The sequence below is a fragment of the Numenius arquata genome, chromosome 1 (genome assembly GCF_964106895.1).
Source record: "Numenius arquata chromosome 1, bNumArq3.hap1.1, whole genome shotgun sequence".
In the NCBI taxonomy this organism is placed as follows: domain Eukaryota; kingdom Metazoa; phylum Chordata; class Aves; order Charadriiformes; family Scolopacidae; genus Numenius; species Numenius arquata.
In genome coordinates, this window is record NC_133576.1 from 57,965,623 (window position 1) to 57,987,219 (window position 21,597).

Consider the following 21,597-nt stretch of genomic DNA (forward strand, 5'->3'; position numbering starts at 1 on the left):
GCTGTGGTGTGAATTTACAGCACGCTGGCTGTTCTGTACTAACTCCTTACAGGGACGGTAAACACTTAACACACACGTAACACAGAAATAAGCATATACCAAATAAGCTTTACTTCTCTTTCTATTTGTACTCGGTATGCATCCAGATGTTGCAGCAGTTCAGAGGGACAGAGTAGCTAGAGTACTTGACATTCACACCTTATGTAGGACTTAAACTTCCAATTTTCTGAAGCTTAGCACACAATAAACTAGGTTCCCTTTATTAGGAAGAAACATTTTAATGTGCAAGAACACTTTATTTGAAACTCAAATGTATCTGGTGCCCTATTGGAAAGATTTCTTTGTCAGCTCTACGTTTGATCAATTAGCAACTTCTAAAAGTAATTCTCACTTTGTTTTGGGTGTTTCAATATTTTTTCCTCTGCTGCTCGATCTCTTTTTACCCCTGCTCCTGGATCGAGAGGAACTCCGACTTCTGCTCCGACTGCGTGTTCGACTATGGCTTCTGCTGCGACTGCGGCCCCTCCTCTTCCTCCCCCTGCTCCGAGACCTCCTCCTTTCTCGACTTCTTGACCTGCCAGATCGGCGCCTTCTCTTGTTTTTGCGGCGGTTCTTTTTTCGCTCTGATTCTCCATTTCTCCGGTAAGAATGATCTGGGCTTGGGCTGCCCCTTCTCCTTGACCGGCTGTAATAGTCATCACGATGGCTTGATCTGTTTCTCCTTTCAGAGTTTTTAGACAACTGATTAGTCCGTTCAGGAGAAATACGTATGTCTCTATTGGCCTCCCAAAACTCATTGTTTGGATTTTTGAATACATGAAGAAAGTTGCAGTGTTTTCCTCTTGGACACTTCTGCCTTTCAAATAAGCCTGCAACAGATTAGGGTTTGCTTTTTTATGAACCAGACCTGTTAAATCTCTTTCTTCATTATGTACCTACTGGAAAGAAACTTAATAAACTGATTTTGCTTCTTCAAACAGAAAAACATGCATCTGACCATCTATCAATTTAATTCACCCAAGAGCTTTTTTCAATATATACTTTTCTTGGAATTAACTTTCTAACAGGTATAAGGGATTTAGCTTAAAACAATTTCCACAAGTAATTTTACTACCTTGATCTAAGAATGTAAATATAGATAAATAAAAAGTGATAGTTACTGCTAAGATACTGTTGATGGTTCAGAAACTGCTGTTGCTTTTTAAAGAGGTAAATTAGTACTTCCTGTAGTTTCACCGTAAGATTATTATTTTCAAAGCTAGGATCCAAACTTTCTTTTCTAGTCCACGGTAAATCCACTAAAACGATTCAGACGCTTATGTGACACGATACGAATATTCCCTTTCTTTCCTAGATCTACACAAGCAAGTTAGCATACATGTCTTCCCAACAGAAATATACTGCAACATTAGGCAGATCTGAAAGCTACAGGCTAATTCCCTCTTTTCCACTTCTGTAAGTAGTCTTTCAATAAAGCACATTCTCTTTTCCAAGTGTTTATGTGACTCACCACATATAGCAGTTTTCCATCTTGTCACAGGACAAAATTCACAATGAAGCTGCCGGCCTGCATACCATCGACCACTGAATAGAGCAAGAGCTGCCTGACAGTCCTTCTCCCTTTAAAAAGTAAAAATCACACACAGCATTCTCATCATACAATCATGTAAGATGTTACCCATTTTAGGCTCCCATTAGAGTATGACAATGAATCATGTGAATTATACAAAGTGTTCATTCTGGATTTTGGAGTTTAGTTCTAAACCTTAGTAAGACTGCGAGTACTTACGACTGGTACTGGACATACACATTTCCTCGCAGGTGAGGCTCGTAGTTGCAACTGACCTAAGGGGATGGAAACATTAAGTTAGCGCAACGGAAGGTTTATGCTCTACAGCAGCTCAGGCACGCTGAGATGGCAGCCATTCTGATTTATGATAGCTCACCAGGATGAACTTGCATGTGATTTTCTTCTGAACATTTAGTTTTAGCCAAATAAAAGGTTTTGAAGAAGAATTAAAACAAAAAAAGGGAAAAAATGCGTGCCCTTTGAGATTATGTTTGACTGCTTCCAGCATTATGCTTTGATTAACACTGGGAGCTCTGCTTCGCTTAGCCCAGAAGACAACTTGTTCTCAATTGTCTTGCACTTGTCTGGGCCAACCCTATTTAGCTACAGCCAAATCCTGCTCTGAAAACAATTAGTGGTATCCTCATGTGGAAATGTGGGATTCATTATGGTGAGAGACTTGTTAGAGCAATTTAGCCTCACAGCATCCCTGTGAGATGAGTTACAAAAGCTGAAGTCACTAGCTTTCACTGTACAGTTCTGAAACACCTTTTTTCATAACAATTTAGCATTCAAAGTATATCTAAAGCTTTCAAAAATACACAGTTTAACTTCCAAAAAGCTTGTTGCTGGTTACAAAGGACTCTGAGACAGGCAGGCCAAAGCAGGCAAGAACCCACTTCTCCAGGTCCGAACTGCGAGCCCAGCCTCTTTTCCCCTCAGGCCTCTTTTCATATCTGCGCTAAATGAGACAAGTGGCTTCTTTCATCACTGAACCCTGACTGACCCTCAGAGAATACCTCTCTGTGCACTGGATTAGGCAAGGGCTTCAGACACAATGACAAGCAGTTGTGTAATTAAATATTACAGCATAAGCAGTCAAAACTATTCGAGATAAACAACGTCAACACAAGAAGAAGCAAGAATGATTTCACCACAGGTGGGAAAAGAAGCGTGCTTCATAAGGATCTGCCAGATTCTGGAGTAGCTACCCACAAAGAACAGCAAAAATAAAACCTGGGGCTACACTGGGTCTGGGGAGGGAAGTCAGCTGGAAGAGGGGTGTGCATAATCTGATTCTAAATGGTAGCAGAGACTCAATTCAATCACAGTTAAGGGCCCTGCAGCCAACATGTAATTTCTAAGCATCTCTAATATAATGAAAATGCCCATAAGAATCATATTACAGTTGCACAATTACTTCAGAAGCTAAGAAATGCCACGCTAAAAGGTCTTACCCTCTTATTAGTAATAGGATCCCAAGTATGTGCAACTTAGCACAGTTGCATATAACAACGATACAAAGTCGAGGATCCGAGTTTGATGGGAAGACAGCATTTCAACCCATGCTCCACTGGGAATCTACATCCCGTCTTCCAGGATGGAGCACAGCTTGCTACTATCCCATGAGTCAAAATATGGAGGGGCTACTCCTCCAAACAAGTGAAGGTTTCCTACCTATAAAGCTCATTATACAGCTATTGAAAATTCACTTTTTCTACTTTCCTCTTGCTTGAAATGCTAATACAATCTCAGTTCTAAGGCAGCTGTCAGTAGAGGGAAACAAAAGAAGAAAAGGCTCTGCGTGCCTCCTGGTGACTGCAGGAAAACACTCAGGAAAGGCGAGCAGAAAGGGATGCTGCAGTAGATTCTGCTACAAGGAGATTTCACCATCCAAGCTGCATGTTTTGGGGCAACATGGGAGTGTTAACACACATCATTCATCTCCAAGGTCTCCATTTACAGGTCCCTCTTTTTACCCCATAAGAAATCATAATATAAATGGGAAAAATTCAGGAAAGAACACTCAGCAAACCAAAATGCAGAAACTAAGGATGGATAACAAATCTTGACACCGTTTGCATAACTTACCTGACATATATACTATCTTTTCAGTTCATTGTCATTTGATTTTATTTTATCCAACCAGTCCTAAAATTACATTGTTTGGGTGTATACTCCAAATACATTTTATACCCTCACTATTTCATTCCTTCAGCACAAATACAAAATAAATATATTTATATTGTCTAACGGTCTTAGTGGACCCTCTAGGGCTTATCACGGGCTAAGTAAAGAAGGGACTGTGAGGTAAGTGGACTGTTGAGCAGTATGAGTAAATTGCAATATAAAACCACGAGCTTTTATAATTTTTCAGGGGAAAGGGAGAGAACACTCACTCAAAGCAAGACACTGCTCTGTAACAGCAGTGACAAATTTACAGGTGACACGAGAGATGCGCAGTTTGTTGCAAGGATATTGTATAGTTTTCTAACATACATGGGATTTAGCTAGAACATACTGGTCAGAATTCCTGTTAAAGCTAGTAAAACACAACTTATGTGGTATACATTAAATATTTAACAAGCTGTTAGACTCAAATGCTTACCTTGAATTGAACAACCTTTCCCACGTTCTGAAACTCGGGGAGCACGTCCTCATAGAACTCCAGGAACTGCTGGTAGGTCTCCTCGTCACTGTACTCGAGACTCGCGTCTGTGTCATAGTCATCCCTCCGGCACTGCTCCATACCAAAAGTAATGAACATCCCTCGGACGAGTAGTGTCTTACTAGACGTTGGATAGTTATGCTTGCGAGAACACCTGGACATTTGTAGTGAAGAAGAAGAAAGAAAGATCAGCGTTTTCAGCAGAAGATGCACTTGCTGAAACTTGAACCACTTGCTATTTTAAGTAACAGCTATTACAAAAGAAAATCCATTAGTGGAAAATCAACACATTTCAATTGTTAAAGCAAATCTTTTGGAAGCGAGTTTGCGTATAATCTTAATGCTTTCTGCCACGCGTAAATACATTCTTGCTGAAAAAAAGCACGCCTTCAAAAAGCTATAGATACCAGTAACATAATAAGAGGTAAAGTAATTTCTTTTAGGCTGCTGGGGTTAAATGTCTTCTCCATTTCTGAAGGGCTCTGCAGAAAGACTACCGACAATCTTTTAAGGCATTTTAAAGCAAGTCCCTGCTCTTCTTTTTGCAAACTGAACACCTTTTCCAGATGGAGGGTGGGGAGAGAGAGAGGGGGAAGAAAAGCATGTTTAGACCTGAAGTTGGATGAGTACAAGATTGATACTTTTCCACTTCTAAAAAAAAATGATTCTTCAGAGTAAGTCTTATCTTAATATGCATCCTCTTGGTAGCCATAAAAGTATTAGGTCTCCCTCATCATTCATCACATCCAGGCTACCTCCCTCACATGCTGAAATACAGTTCTCCCCCACGAAGCTTTAGATTCAGTAAGAACATAGATGTCATCCAACATGTTTATTTCACCGTGCTTTATGATCTCCGTTTCAAACACTCCCCGAGCAACTGGGTCATGCACTCTCCAACACATTTCTCCTTTTCATGGCATGATCAGAAAAACAGTCAGACTAGTCTACTCTCTTATCTAGCACTGGCAAAGCACAGACAAATTGGAGGGAGGGCAGGTCTCAAAATGGGCAATTACAACCTAGACTGTCAGTCAGAACTGACATCCAGTCAGACAGAAATTGACTCTCAGGTCAGCACCTTAGACTTAAAGTAACAAACATCAGAAAAAACCCACTCCCAAAACAAAAGCTGTCTCATTTCACTCTTCTACTTGAATGATAGAACTCAAAATATTATACCCAACCAATACTGTCTACACAAAGTGAATATAGCACATGACAGAACAAAGGGAACCCCAAGGAAAATGAATGACCCAAAATCCAGTATTACTACAAAATATAAGGGTTTGAATTACTGGAGAAATTAAGTCAGTTTTAGCTTCTTCAAGACATAGTGAGCTTTGACAAGATTCAACAGTTATTTTATTGATAACATTGGCTTTCAATTTTCGCCACTGTGGTCCATTTCAGCTTCCAACCCATTCTTCCAGTTGTTACCCTAGCTGTAGCTCAGTCCTTCAACTTATGGTCAACACCAGAGGTTAAAATGACCGGAATATGAAGGAAGCAGGTATGTGAGGAGGAGGAGGAAGGAAGATGAAGGGAAGGTAGCTGAGATCAACAACTACAGGTGAGAGAAGAGGGGCAGAATATGATGTATCTCAGTATTTATTTACCAAGCCTATTCATAGTTCAAAGCAAACCAGATTTTTATCCAATTCACAATTAATCCAAGGAGGTCATCTCCATTAAACACCACAGAAACAAAAATACTGCAAAGATTACAAAGAAGTAAACATTTGAAAAGCAAAAATGCTGTCTGCAGTGAAACAGCTGGCCAAAGTTTTATTTAGGAATTCAACACATATTTCAGAATAGGAAAAAGACGTGGACTTGAAGCTTCCATAGAGTTGAATAATCACATAATTATCCACAATATACATCACACTAAAACAAATTACTTCTAGGACAAAGAAAATTATACTAGCTAGACCACGTGTTTCAGTGACACAAGTTAGTAAATTAGACTTATTAGTTTATGCTAAAGATTCATGTAATAAGTATCAGTGTCTTTCCCTGCTGAGCTGTTGTGCCTCCTTAACACACAAAAATTCAGGGATTTCCTAGCCAGATGCTGCATTTGGGTCATCATCTTTAATGGTTACTGATGAAGCTGTACTCCATGAACCCATTTATACTTTTGATGTCCTCTGGTAACAAGTTCTGCCATTTGTTTCATATGACAAAGTACGTTTGGGGTTTTTTTTTTAAGCTGGTAAACACTCAGGGACACCTAATTAACCTGTGTCATAATAAAAGCAAATAACCCTTCCCATCCTATTCATAAATTCAATGTTCACTGATCATTCTATTGTCTTTCTCTCGTCTTGCCTTTTACTATACTTCCCTTCTGAGACAGGGCACCTGTAACAGTACGCAAGAATCAAGAATGAATGTATCACGCATGTAAACAGTACACAAACAGGAAAATTCTGGAAGCTACACAACAGCTTTCCCAACTGTGCAGATCTACCCTAACTTATTTTAGTCCATCTGAGATTCAATTTGATTTTTAAAAAGAACGCAGCATACACAAATTAGATAAGAGAAAAACCCAACATTTGACCTATCAGGCCTGTACTAATAACAGAAATCAAATATATCCTGACTGAATATATCTTGAAGGTCCCTTCCAACTTAGATGATTCTATATGTCAGAGCTAAGGAAAAGTCAGTTAGACCAACGTAGCCACAATGCACCATCAATAATATGTTGTAACAACAAATAGTGCAATTCCAGACAGGCAACGCTTTTGCTCTCAATGTCTAGTTCCATCATGAATAACAGAACCAAATACATGGAAATAATTTATGTAGCAATTTTTCTTCAGCTTGCATATGACCTAATGAAGTTGCTTCCCTTCCATCTCTCCAAAACACTTCTACTGTTCTGCTGGTAAATATTCAATTGATTACCTGTCTCCAAATCGGCAGGAACCTGTTTTAATATAGAATGGGCAATTCGCTCTATCCTTCTCTGTTCCTATATTCTCTGGGGGCTCTGGGTTATGCCAGGTCACACCATTCTCCAGCTGTGGGAAAAACATTAAAATACACAGCAGTTAGCAAAGAATAAAGTAATGTGAAAATAAAACTACCAATTAAATCCACATGCAATTATAAGCACTGTGTTACTACAAGGCAAGCTGAACCTATTTTAAGCGTTGTCTTAAAAAGCTGCCCAGTGCCTTGGGTCTCTGGTGATGGAAACCTCTTTTCTTGATAACTGTTTAGTTTTAAGAACAAGTCGATATTCATGTTTTCTTTTTAACAAAAAAAAATAAAAATCACCAAACTGGATGTCTGAATGCCTTGAATGACTACAAACAAAACACACATTTTAAAAAAGGGGGTTTTCATTTTGTTAGCCAAAAGATCTGTAAAGTTGACTAGCCTAAGTTTTCGTTTTAAATCAACTGAAAACTCTGTTTAAAAGCATTTGACCCTGCTACCAGTTTTGTTCATGAGTCTCAGCCGTAATTTTCTTTCAACAAAACACCACTGTCACTTCACCAGCGTCAACTGGAAGTAACTGAACTCTGAACTGATACTAAATGAAGTCTCCAACATACCACATTTCTGCCTATTCCCTTGCAGAAATTGCTGCTAATGTATCTTAAGCTCTGGGCAGGTAATAGCTCAGAGCATCTTTCTACCCGTATTATGAAATAAAGAGTTAGGTTCCCTACCAAAACAACTGTTTAAACATAATTTGGAACTGAATGCAACTCCAATGTACCTATAGCAATCAACATACAATGGAGTAACTAGATTAAAAATTTTCAGATTAATGCAGTGGTTTAAGCAGAGCAAGAGCAATCTTCGCCATTTCAATCATACAACAGGGATAAAAAGCCAAATTATTCTTTAAAGCAATAGGAAAAATTTAATTCATCCTAAGATTCAAATGAAGACAGCAGTTTTCTTTACTACACACTGCCAGCTTGAGATCCATGCTCTTCCAGGCGCCCGAGCAAGTCAGCTTCTCCCTCCCCCACCTTTTTTTTTTTCCTTTTCCTTAAGGATCTGTGCCCTTCTCTACTGCTGAATCCTTTTATATTGAGCCTGCCATCTGTTTAAAAGACAAGTTTTTCTTGCCACCCAGAAGGACTGACAGATTTATTTAGAATTCTAATTCACAAATAAGCCATCACACATAATGTTTTTTAACAGCACACAGCAGTATTTCCAGATTCATTTCAACTCGGGTCTCCTGAACAGGAACGAGCATGCACAACTGCATTGCCACCAACCAGCCAGAAATATGCTTAATTATGTTGCACCCAGTAAATAATTGTTTACAGCTCATGCAAGTACAGCTCATGCTCACTACATATTAAATTTATGCAGGCCGTTAGGTTCTTGAGAGCAGATGGACAACACGCTAGAAGGCGAACACCGGGTGGCAATTAAATTACTTTTTAGTTCTTTTTCAAAAAGTCTCTGAGCATACCTGGCTTTCAGCTTGATCCAGCATCCTCTGCACAGCTGCCTATAAATGGTGCAAACACAGGACTAGTGAAAACCCTGAGGACACGCAAAACATCTGGTTTCTTTAGTTAAGAACCTAATTTACAATACTCAATGATTATACATAATAAAAGTTGGATGGGGTTTGCTTTAAAAACGGAAGTTTTGCTTTTGCTCTGTAGCAATTCATGTACTACAAAGCTGTTAAAGGATACATCAGACAAGACCCTCACGTAGACGATTTTCTCATCTAAATGCTAGACAACTTAAAACGTTTCATTTTCTTCTTTTTAAAAACTATCATTGAACTATTGAATACCAAAATATCTCTCCTGCTCTAGTACTTGTCTGGTTACAGTTAAGTTCATAATCATTTAGTTCCACTAAACTTTTTAACTTAGAACATTCTTTGTAACACACAGAAAAACGCATTGCTTAGTGAGCCTGTGTTAAAGAAAAACATGTAAGCATTAAGAAACTTTAAAATCATAAATTCACTGTATCTAGCCTTCCAAATACAGCAAAATGATGATATTCTTTCCCTTCCTTCTTCTACGTGGGCTGAACAAAACAATTAAGTCAGTCTCCAAAACTCGCTGGAAATTAGTTCTAATAAATTATTCTAGGAAGTTCCAAGAAAAAAAGACATTTAAACATAACCAATACAAGAAAATATGCTAGCATTGTTCTAATTTGGAAGAGAATTAATTCAATTAAAAAAAAGAGGAAGATCAAATGAAAATAAAAAAATGCAATCCAAGATGGATTAGTATCTGGTAGACAGCATCTGGTACTAATCATCAAGCATGTCAGATACCAACTGACCTATTAAAGAAAAACCAAAAAAAAAATACCAACAAAAAACCAAAAAGAAAACTCCACCAAACAAGAAAATCTATTTTCTCATCTTAGGGAGGGAAAAAATTATTTTATTTAAATCAGTAGGCTAGAGTTTGAGTAAACTGCCGTTTCAAGAGACAGACCAAATCAAATGAACAACTTTCCACTGCTGAAATGGGTGGCTCCACTTCCAGCTGGGCATTCAGTTTCCCTCCGGGTGCCTGTCAATGCCCTTTCTGAACCAATTTACCTCACTAAACCAGTAAAACAGTAACCCAGAAGAAAACAAAACAAAACAAACAAACCAACAACCAAACAAAAAAGAAAGCTGCTTCCATCTAGTTCAGGGAACCAAATTAGCCCACTGAGGGCTTGGGCAAACCCAGACACAAAGAGAGGGAAGGAACAAAATCCTGCTGTTATGTTCGTTCAAGTCTCTCGGAACTATATCTCAAGCTCAAAAACAAGACGCAACCGTCATTTTCTGTCCCTGCTCTGCAAAGAGAGAAATGAACACTTAACACACAAGGAAGTAAGACAGGAAATACAACAACTGCTGTTCTTTTTCATTCCTCATGCAAGTGTTACACAATCAGTGACACAACCAACTATTAAATGCAGGAGACAGTACTGTTTGCTCCTGTCTCTTCTCCCGCTGTGGCTACCAGATCCAGTAGCAAGACACCTCCCAGTGAAATGACTGGAATCTTTTGCAATTGTGGAGAAGCTAAAATGACTGGATCCTAGAAAGCTGCTATCACCCTTTACTGGCAATAGGCCAGCCCTCATGTTGGATTTCTGGATGTCTTACAGCCAGGCCATTCCACTTCTAAAACTTTAGAAGACTGTATTATTAACAGAAATGTTATCAATGACTAGTATCTTCAGTATCATTTTTTTCTCTACCCAAGGAGCTCTGAAAAAAAGATACGTCCTGTTGGATGAGTCAGGTAAAGAAGAGCTGTAATATATCTTTTGATTAAGAACCGTGTTAAGGAACAGCAGCAATGTAATTCCATATTCCATATCCTCATTGGGCATTTTCTTCAACACTGATTGTGTTCAACTGGGACATTAAGTAAGGATTATCTTTAACACATGATGCAAAAAGTGCATATATCAGAACCTGCATTCACAGTGTGCCTTTGTATTTAACTGACGTAAAAAATTACAAACTATGAACAAACCAGATCCATTAAGATTAGTTACCCTTCTAGGTATATGGATTCACCAGATCATCTTTAGCAGCGAATAATAGTTTCAGGAATTTAGACAGAATGGAGAGAAGTAACTAACACATTAATGTGTCTGCTAATTAGAATAAAATCCCTCTTCAACATGCATAGGCTGTTGCATCTGATAACGTAAGAGGATATGTAACATGTTTATCCTCCCACTGCCAGGAAATCACCTCTCTTTCTCTCTTCTCCTGTTGCTTCTGCTGTGCCACTTCTCTCTCTTTCCTTTGCTGCTCTTCCCATTCTTCTTTGATCTTCCTCTTTATGATAAAAAAATTTTAAAAATGATTTAGTTAAACAAATGCTTTATAAACAGTCAAATTCAAAGCTATCACGTTGTATTAAACTCCTTGACCATTAAGTTTTCATGCAGTCATAAGCAACTAAATGTCTGGACAAAAACCTTTTAAAGACCCTTTTTTTTTTTTTTCCCTTTTTAATTTTGCTTCTTCTAGAAGAAAGAAGAGTATACGCTTTTAAACATACCAACATCAGGAAAACTGGGTCCACTCCAGTAAAAGATATTACACTAAGTCTACCTTATCGCGAGACACAACTGTAACACACAGTTTATACATCACCTCTTCTTCTTCTTGACGTTTTCTTGCAGCCTCTTCTTTTTCTTTCTTGAGCTTGAACTCTTCTTGGGCCTTTTCTTCTCTCAGCAACCACTGCTCATGTAGTTTTTGTCTACCAAGGAAACCAGACACCACTTAGACAAAATTTAATGACTACCCACAACTGCTGCAATTGTCATGCATACAATCCAAATTTGGTAGTTCAGCAATAATGACAGCTAATCTAAACTTCTTTAAAAGAGAAAATTTCATGGGAATCATTCAAGCTTTAGAGAAAAACTGCGTAGCCTGAAATATACAAAAAGGATTCTGTTTTACAGAATATACTGAAACTTTTCAAAGTATCAAAATGGAATTGACTACAGATATATCTACTGCATATATACCATCTTCTAGATTTTTCACCTTTCTGCCTCAAGTTTTTTTTCTTCTTCTTCTTCTTCCTCCTCTTCTTCCAATTCCTCCTCTTCCTCCTCAGACACTGATTCATCTTTTTCTGTAGCTTCTGAGAAAAAAAACACAAAACAATGCATTTAAATAACTGAATGTTGTACTCACAAAGATGTACAAAATTATAACCTTTTAAAAAACAAAAAAGAATCACTAGTAGTTCCACTGACAATACAAAACACAACACTTCACAGTTACCTGAGTCTCTTAGTTTGGCAAGCGCCTGTCGCTTTTTTTTTCGCTTTTCTTTCTTCAGAATAGCTCTGTATTTTTGATGGCTGGAGATGAGAGAATATCATTGACATTAAAGCAGCCAAAGGATTTTTACTGTCCTACATGCACTCAATTTACATCAGCAGTACAAAACCCCACAAACTGCAAAATTAACAGCTATTCATATGAAACAGTAACACTACAGGGACACCTGACATGACCATTTTCCTGGTTTCAGCTGGGATAGTTAATTTCCCTCCTAGTAGCTTCTGTGTTTTGAATTTAGTATGAGAATAATGTTGATAATGCATATTGTTTTAGTTGTTGCTAAGTAAGTTTATAGTAAGTCGAGGACTTTTTCAGCTTCCCACAGAAGCTCAGAGGGAGTATAGGCAGGACAACCTGGCCAAAGGAGTATTTCACACCATAGATGTCACACTCAGTATACAAACGGGGAGGCAGGAATCCACAATCGTTGCTTGGGACAGGCTAGGCAATCAATTATCAGGTGCTGAGAACAATTTGTGTTGCATCTCTTAATTGCGTATATTCTTTTACCATTATTTTTCTCTTCTGCTGCTGTTCTATTGAACCATTTTTATCTCAACCCACAAGGTTTTTTTTCCTCCTTTTTCTCCCTCGTGTCCCTACCCTACCGCAAGGGAGAAGGGGAGTGAGTGAACGGCTGCATCAACCTGGTTTCCAGCTGGGGTTAAACCTCGACAACAATGAAATCTGTAGCTCTGCTGTTAGAGCTGCATGTAGAGTTGCATGCAGCAACGATCGCATTCGGACACAACACAGAGGGTCTCATCCTTCTTGAGCTCTGCAGTACTTGACATTACCACCAGCTCCATGAAATCTCTCTTAGTTCCTGAAACTTGGTTGCTAGGTAAGATTAGGGAGAAAAATTTGGGAATCTCCTACCCTATAATTTTGGCACTGCTTTCAGCACATTCTAGTCTTCCTCTCTTTTAAAGGGTATGAAATTTTAAGTCCCTTCCCTTGTCCCTTGATATTCTCTAAAAACAGCAGTCTTAATACACAGATAACAAAAACACACTTAACAACCACCACAGATGATGTTCAGGTCTACTCTTCTGCTATTGAGGCATGGCCAAATTCATCCTTGTTTGTCTGACAGCGCTGCAAGGCTGCCTAGAAACAGCACACAGCTTTTATTATCATTAAAAATCCTCTAAGTACCTGAAAGCATATCATATCAACCCCTTATCTGTCATTTTTCATTCTAGCTCTCTTCCTTCTAGCCAGTTCATAATTGAAAAATAGGAGGGAGTGATGATCAACTCTCGTCATTCTGCCATGGCAAATATTGATGGGAGATGAAAATCTTCCCGTTTCAGAGTATATAATTTTTAAAGATTCCATAGGTATAACTCAGATAGCCAAAACCTCACCTGCATGTCTAACCCTTCCGTTCAGGGTTACTCACAAGTTCACCACCTGACACCTGTGCATGCCATAAATAAGCCCATGGTGGTTATCCTGGCAGCAGAGCGAGTGCCGTCAAAGACCAATGCCTGACCGCGTGCTCTGCCCACATCGGAGCCTTCTCCCTTTCATCAAGCAAGCCTAGCGACTCCTCCTACAATGTCACCTGCCCGAAACGAATCTCATCTCGCCAGGTGCCTAGGGCTGACAAGTGAGGGTACCTCTTTCCCAGTTCCCAGGCTTTCTTAGGTGCTTTGAAAACCCAAGGAAGGAAGGGAGTGAGCAACTTTCCTCACTGGGCCACAGCAGCACACGAGGAGGAGGAGGTGGGCAAACAGCTGAAGCACAAGTTGCAACGGTGTCCCAGCTGCTCCGGAACCGGGGCTCGCCTCCTCCTCCAGTCACACGGCCCTGGAGAGCGGGGCCATTCCAGCAAGCGGGGGGCGTGGGCCCTGGCAAAGCCCTGGCGGCCCGCAACGGGGATCCCGCCATCTGCGGAGGGGGCCGGACGGTTCTCGGCCCGGGCACATACACGCCGGCTGCCTCCCCCCGCCGCGGCCTCCGCTGAGCCTCACGCCGCCCCCCGGGGCGTGGGGCGCTCACCCCCGCCCCTGCAGCGGCGCGGGCGGGTGGGCCGCAGCGGACGCCCGCCGCCGGTTCCCCCATGGCCGCCCCCTCCCCGCCCCTGCCGCTTCCGGCCCCGCCCCCAGGCGCCCCCCCCGCGTTCTCAACCACCGCCCCCCACCGCCGCCGGTCGCCCCCCGCCCCCGCAGGCGGCGGCCGCCGGTCGGCCATGGCTGCTGCCGCACGTAGCTGCGCCACTCCCAAGCCCGGCCGCAAGGCGGCCTCAGCCTCGACCACCGTGCCGTCGGGCGTTCCGCCGCCAGGGCTGGGCCGCGACCCTCCTCGGGGATCCCCGAGCCCTTCTCCTTTCCCCTGGAGTCGGCGGGGAGGCCCGGCACCAGCACCGGCCTGCACCTCACCTCAGCTTCCCCAGAGGGGACTCAGGCAGCAACATGGGCGCCGCCATCTTGCGTTACCGAGGGGATGTCACGTGACCCCACGGCGGAAGGGCGCAAAATCCCTTCCGGCAGTCGAGCAGAGAACGGCAGCGGCGGCGGTGGTGGCGGGTGGGCGGTGCCAGCGCGCTCACGCACGCGCATTGGGCGGCCGTTGGGCTAGAACGGCGGGACCTGAGGCTGGGTCCCGGCCCCGGGAGAGGGAGGCGGAGGCGGGCAGCGCGGTAACCGGTGTGGGTCGGTTTACTGGGCCGGGTGGTTCGTCGGGGCAGGCAGCAGCACCTGCCGTCCCAATGCGGCCTGGGCCCGGTGGCTGAGGAGAGTGCTGGGAGGCACAGGGGCTGGTGGCTGGGGGTGGCGGTTGTCCGGCCGCTCCTCGGGCGGCTGTAGTTGCTGTCTGAAGGTACGGCTCCGAGCGGCTGGGCAGTGAGGCCGGGGGAAGGGAAACCAGCGCTGGATGATGACTTGTCACTGGCAAGTGGAGCTGCTCTCATACACTGTTAGAGCTGCCCTTGCAAAATTCAGGACGCAAGGCCAGAGCAGTTCATACGTTAAAAGATGAGATTGTGTTATTTTTCCTGTAAAAAGTATTTAGGATTCAGTGGATGCACTGAAAAGTAGCATTGTAAATTTAAATTTACTAAACTCTTTAAAGACCAAGAAAGATTACATCCACTAAAGCTTTTATTGTGATACCTATCATTTTTCCCAATTCTACTGAGTACAGCAGCGCATGTGGTTCCCAGTGTCACAGCTAGCCTGGGTTCTTCCCGCACGTTGCAGTGTCTGTGCAGTGTGGATGCTCCCCAGCTGTAGTAAGTAGCTGCTGACACTGTGCTCTGAAAGTTGCACCGCTTACTTTGTGGAATACGTGTAGAAATGTGATGTGCACAATGCCTGCCACGAGGCAAGCTCCTAGTCTCTTGGCTGCTGTGAACACAGGTGATGGATGGCCACCCTGGCCTACAGCCTGTCAAGGAGCTGAGGGAAGTCACAGCTCCCTGTGGAGCAGGGGTGCACCAGACCGGCCCGTATATTGATGAATTTAACTGACACTGCTGATATATTATCATCATCTCTGAGGCGTACTACCTGTCTTGATTATAAACGTGTTTTCATGGCAGCAAATGACTTACAATGCATAGGCTGTCATGGATATGATAGGTCGAAATATGCAAGTTGTCAGTAGTCAATTCCTCGGTGGCATGCATTATAGATTGCAGCCTTCAGAGGCTATGAATTTGTGAGTTTTATTTGGGCATGTTTTGCATAGCCATTAATAATGTACATTGATGATTAAGATCTAAATTATCGTCGTAAGCCACAATGTAGGAGCTTATTTCATATATCCTAGAGGTAGTATATTGCATAAGTAGTTAGAGCTGCTGGCAGTGAGGCATACCAGAGCAGGCTTTGTCAAAATCAGACTAATTGACTGTGCTGTTCATTAACAACATAATGAGTATCCTCATATTTATTCTGAAGCTCAGTGAAGTTCAAAGCAAGAGTGTGACTGCTGTAGTCAGCAGTTACATTTGCTATTTGACCAATGAATATTCTGACCATGACCTCTCTGCTATTACTTAACTATGTTTCAGATTCTAGATTGCCTTTTAAAATGAAGGAGTTGACATCACCATGACTGGTTGCTTGTGCAGAACGTACGTGTAAAATAACACATAATTTGCTGCTTCTTAGATACAGAAGATGGCAGTATTGTGCATTTTACAACTGATGAGCTATTGACACCCATGAAAGTTTTGAAAAAACACAACAAAATGTGTTTCATAAATCTTATTTCATTAAGGAATTGCAACTCCTAACTTTTCATCCTCCTTTTGACAGAGTAAGTGCTGTGACATCAACCCTCCTTTAAGCTACCTATAAGTAAAAATTGAGAAATTCAGTCATTTAGTAATGATTATTCAATCATTGATTGATAATCAATAATCATTAGTATGATACATTTCATTATGCCATTTTCCCAATATACTTGGGGAAAGAACCATCTTAAGCTTGTATATTTGAGTAGTGAAAAGGAGGATCTCTTTACAAGAAAACACAAAATACATCAGCTACTACAGGTACTCACAATGATTCTGGGAAAAGCTGTTATGCCTCTTTGAAGCAGAAATATGATATTTGTGTTTTCTTCCATCTTGTTTATTCTCAATTTATGCACAAAACAGCAGCTTTATATTCAAGTACACGTGCAGAATTCCATACAATTTACTTGATATAGTGCCAGAAAGAAACAAATATGGCCATTTCAGGTTGGACAGAGCCATTTACATATCCAAAGTTATGCAGCGTTCTGGTCAGTAGCTGTTAGCTCTTACACTGTACAGACCACAGGCCTTTTCAAGCACAGTCTATTTTGGTGGAAACCTTCACGAAGCTTGTGGAACTAACTTCCATGATTCCTAAAGAAAAATAGACCTATGCGGTATGGTACTACATGAATGCCATCACGCGGAGGTTGATACCAGACCTTCACAGAACAGTGAAACACTTCTCCTGCAACTTGAAGTTACATACCATATTCCATTATAAATCTGCACGTCTTGCAAGATCTATGCACAGAACTATGCATGTGCAGTAGACCAACTCTGAGCCAAGAGTGCAGGTACTCTGTTTGGCAGAGATTTGCACTTCATTTCCACGTGGTTCTTCTGGTTTCTGTTTCCATTTCCTACCAGTGTGGACTGACAGAAAGCAGACAAGAAGTGTTCACTTTCTTTGTTGTATGCCCAAGTCCTGTGGGGAAAAAAGAAAGATACACTTTATAGGCATGCAGATTATTTAACAATTGTCCTTATCATCATTTTTGCCATATGCTCCAGGAGAAAAGCAGTGCCTTTCTTCATGGAATCGTACAGCTTTTATTTTCCTGGCTGAAGAAAATGGATGTAGGAGAACGTGTGGGAAATGACAGTAAATCGATGGTGTGGATTTGGTTGACTCAGAAATTACTTGCTGATAAGGAGACATTCAGGAAGTGTGGCTTTGAGATGGGAAGTGGTCAGTTCCCATTGATGCTTCAAGGGTTGTAGACTGTACTATGAAGTTACCCGTGAAGTGGTGGCAGCAGCACCATCCCTCCCCTCTGCACTGGAAGTTGCTGTTTGTTCTCAGTGCCAGCCCCATTGTGGGCAACCCTCAGTGCTTTCCACTGCAAAGTGCATGTTTCAAGGCAATATATGTGAACTAAAGACAGCACGTCCTTCCCCCACCTGCTGCCTAATGCCTACGCTGCTGTCTCAAGGAATAAATGATTTGTCACATACTGTCTAGTTCTGTGAGCACTGATAAAACACTCTGTGACAATGTAAGTCACTTTTGCATCATTGCAATGATGACAGTGGTTATGGGCCTCATTCCCCACCCCCCTGGAGTTACTGGAAAAACTCCCATTTAATGAGACTTAAGGTGGACCTGTATCAGCTAGCCTGGTCTATTGGATGATATTGACGTTTACTTAGATCCTAATCTCACTGACTTCTGAAGTCTGCAGCAGACGTGCAGTGTTTGTCGTTTCCATTGCACCCAGGGTACTGCAAGGCACTGAGGAGAAAGAGACCTGCAGTGCTCCAGGTACATTTCCATGAGTGACTAATGCTGACAGTAGCACATTGACTCTTTCTTCATAAGAGTTGAACACAACTATTTAAGACTAAAGATTAACTTCCTCAGAGTTTAAAACTGTTAATTTGTCAAATTTGAAAACTGAGGTTAAGTTTGGCCGTAGCTGTTAATTAACTTATATGATAGCTATCAATTTTTTACTTTCCCGGGATTTTCCATTTCAAAGACATTGAAAGAAGCAGAAAAGTACATTGCTAATCACCTCAAGAAGATGGAAGGGTTTTGTTTGTTTTACCAAGTTGTATGCTTTCTTGAAATTTCAGTCCTCCCTTGATTTATTTGGAAGTCCAAATTATGGTATACTGTTAAGTATATACATACAGATAATACATGAACCTCTGGAGGTCACAAGCACTGAAAAAAAGGATACTGTTATTTTCAACCACGCAGAAAAATTCATTTAGTACAAGAACAGAAATAGTTGTTTGTACTAGTTCAATGATATTTTTAGGATGCAGATAGTGTATGAGATTCTGCACCGCTATGACCTGTAGCTCAACAGTAGTTGGGAAAAACAAAGTTACTATAAAAGAGGAACTATTTAATACCTCATGAAGTACTGAATTAAAATCATAGCTTGCGTATATGCATGCAGATTGTCATTTGTTCAAGCAAACTGATGCCTGACTGATTAATCAGTGACAAAACAAATGCTTAAACAGTGCTACACATCTCACCAAAATCGGAGAAAAGAGGCTGGGCAGAAAGTTAATGCGTGCATGTAGATTTATTGCAGAGATATGAAGTGTCAAAATGCCTGTCTTTTTAGATTATGCTGTTATACTCCATTTGTAACCTGAAAAGTTACAGTGCTTTTTAAGACAGTATTTAAAAATGTGGCTGATTTGAAGAAAAGTTAGCTTTCTAGGTGAGCCTGCTTTGGCAGAGGGGTTGGACTAGATGATTGCTGAAGGTCGCTTCCAACCCCTACTGTTCTGTGATTATACTAACACCTGGTGTAGGCTTGCTTGTCCACCTGGCTTGTTTAAAAAAACCTGCCGGCTTTGGAAAAAAAGATTTATAGACATGCAGCAATCGGTTGCTTATGTGCAGTGCTCTGTGCACATACAACCGGATAAGCGCATGGGTAGTCAGCTGGGTGCATTTGGCACACATCCAAGTTGCTGTGCACATATATTTCAACTGCACGACGCTCTCCCTGTGAGCTCTGAGCTGGGGTGTTTATCACACTGCTGCTTCTCCTGACCTCCTCCCCTCTCGGCTGGAAAAAATAATTTGTCTTGCTTGCTTGCCAGCAAGACAAATCGGGGAAAATCAGCCATCCTGGCTGGAAGTCAGCAGCCCTGATCAGGGAATCCAGTCATGTCCTCTGAGGTTGTTCCTGCTGGGCGTCGTGTTCCTTCAATGTACTTTGACACTGGCTCCATGTGATTCCGAGGGAAAGAACTGATTTACAGTGGTTTACAGCAGGGAGAAGTGGTGATGCTGCATATCGACGCTTGGTTCCATTTGCCTTCTAGCAGCAGGGAAACAACGCTTGGCTTTTCTACTCTGTTCCTGTGTTCTCCAGTATTTTCCCCAAAGGTACAACATAGTTCAAATGCTCGTTATCGAAGCAATGCACATGAATTTAGCACGAAACTGTTAACATTCACGTTCTTGTAAGATTTTTTTTTTTTAATTACAACTTTTACAGAAAACTGATAGTCTTTCATTCATACATACATATTTTAATGCTCTCCTTTTGATGCGTGTACATACAGCATGTTAATTTAAGCCATCATTAGAAATGAATACATCACTTTTTTGTTTTCATAGGCATAGATTGAACTTCTAAGCAGATAATGAATCCAATAGTTTTGTACTCAGAGCTGGTTGCCTAGTGAGACTAAACAGATGCCCAGGAATCAGCTTGATTTAATGACTTTTAAAGATGGGATATCAGGTCCTTTGACAGTGACTTCTAAAAATAAGATTAAACTATTGGAACAGTAATCATAGAATCATAGATTGGTTTGGGTTGGAAGGGACCTTAAAGATCATCGAGTTCCAACCCCCCTGCCATGGGCAGGGATACCTCCCACTAGAGCAGGTAGCTCAAAGCCCCATCCAGCCTGGCCTTGAACGCTTCCAGGGATGGGGCATCCACAACTTCTCTGGGCAACCTGTTCCAGTGTCTCATTACCCTCACAGTAAAGACTTTCTTCCTAATATCTAATCTAAATCTCCTCTCTTTCCTCTCCATTACCTGAAAGTCCAAGTATTCTTACATAGTAAATACTGGCTATTGTTTTCCATAAATTCAGTCAGTTAAGAATTTCTCACTGGTAGTCATTCTTGTGAAGGTCTTTGGGTTTGCAGACCCCAGACACACTTATCAGTGCTAAAGGACCAACTGAAAATAATTTTGAAGCAATCTTCAATTTAGGAACTAACCTTTAATCAGAGTGGCTACAAGGGCAGGTACAGCAGCAGAGGGGAATAAAATAGTCCTGTCTTGCTGCCCAGTTTGCAAAGACTGTTCAAGTATTTGCAATAGATTTCAGTTTCTGAATTTTTTTCTCCTCTGCATTTATTTCTTTGTCTTGGTAAACATTGGGCTAATAGTGTAGAGTGCATCATTAAAATATTAACATACACGTGTGCATATATGTATACAGTGTGTCACGTCTACAAAACAAGAATATGTCCTTATTCAACATGCTTCCTGTGAAGTCCTTTTATTGCACCTCTTCTTAGTCCAGTTGCTACCATAACAATCCTCCAGCAACAAAAGAATAGTTCTCCACCTTTATAACTGTTGGTTTTGTGCAAAGCAATGCCTTAGTTACGTTTTTTTTTTTTTGGGGTGGAATGAGGCATTTGCTCTGCCAGGCTCAGGCAAGCTCCTGAGCCAGAATGCAGGAGTGGGACTGGGGTGCGGATGGGGGGACATAGCACTGGGGCCACTAGGTCTGCCCTTCAGAAGTGGTGTGAGTTTGAAGGCAAACGAGGGGCAAATCTGGAGCCCTGTTTTTTGAGGCCAGGGCTTCTGTGTTCATCACACATTTCTCTTGGAGGGATGAAAAGGGTGCCCAGCCTTCCTTTGTCCTGAAGGGCCCTTGGTGGGGCCAGCCAGTTTCCCAAGGAAGCCAGGTGGCAGATTCCTTTGGGATCTGGTGGCAGCCAAGCTTCAAATTCACCAGCTGTGGATAACAGCATGACATCCCACCATTGCAGTCGCTGGCTGCTCTGGTGCAATGTCCCTCAGACATCTTGTGTACCTGTCTGACACTGCAGAAAAAAAAAAGTTGTCCTGGAGCACTGTGTGAAGTTTTTTATTATTCTAAAAAGGTAGAAGGAAAATTAAAAACTTGTTAAGGCCTTTTTTTTTTACTATAGAGAAAGGTAGTAAATAACTAACAAAAGACAGCTATTTCTGGTGCCTGTTTTAACTAAAATAATGGGGGTTAATTATTAAACCTTTTACTTGGTTGCTCACTTGTGCTGC

At 41.5% G+C, this 21,597-nt stretch overlaps 1 protein-coding gene across 1 annotated transcript; it reads right to left on the reverse strand.

The window, feature by feature from the left end:
* Positions 1-89: 89 nt before the first annotated feature.
* On the reverse strand, positions 90-14,538 carry ZRSR2 (zinc finger CCCH-type, RNA binding motif and serine/arginine rich 2). The gene is made up of 11 exons (XM_074147953.1): positions 14,466-14,538; positions 12,016-12,095; positions 11,773-11,872; positions 11,371-11,479; positions 10,963-11,049; positions 8,695-8,733; positions 7,158-7,273; positions 4,179-4,392; positions 1,790-1,845; positions 1,511-1,620; positions 90-869 (listed from the first exon to the last, which is right to left on the reverse strand). Exons 1-11 carry the CDS (start codon positions 14,510-14,512, stop codon positions 388-390), a joined length of 1,440 nt encoding a protein of 479 aa, XP_074004054.1. The 5' UTR covers positions 14,513-14,538; the 3' UTR covers positions 90-387.
* Positions 14,539-21,597: the final 7,059 nt, after the last annotated feature.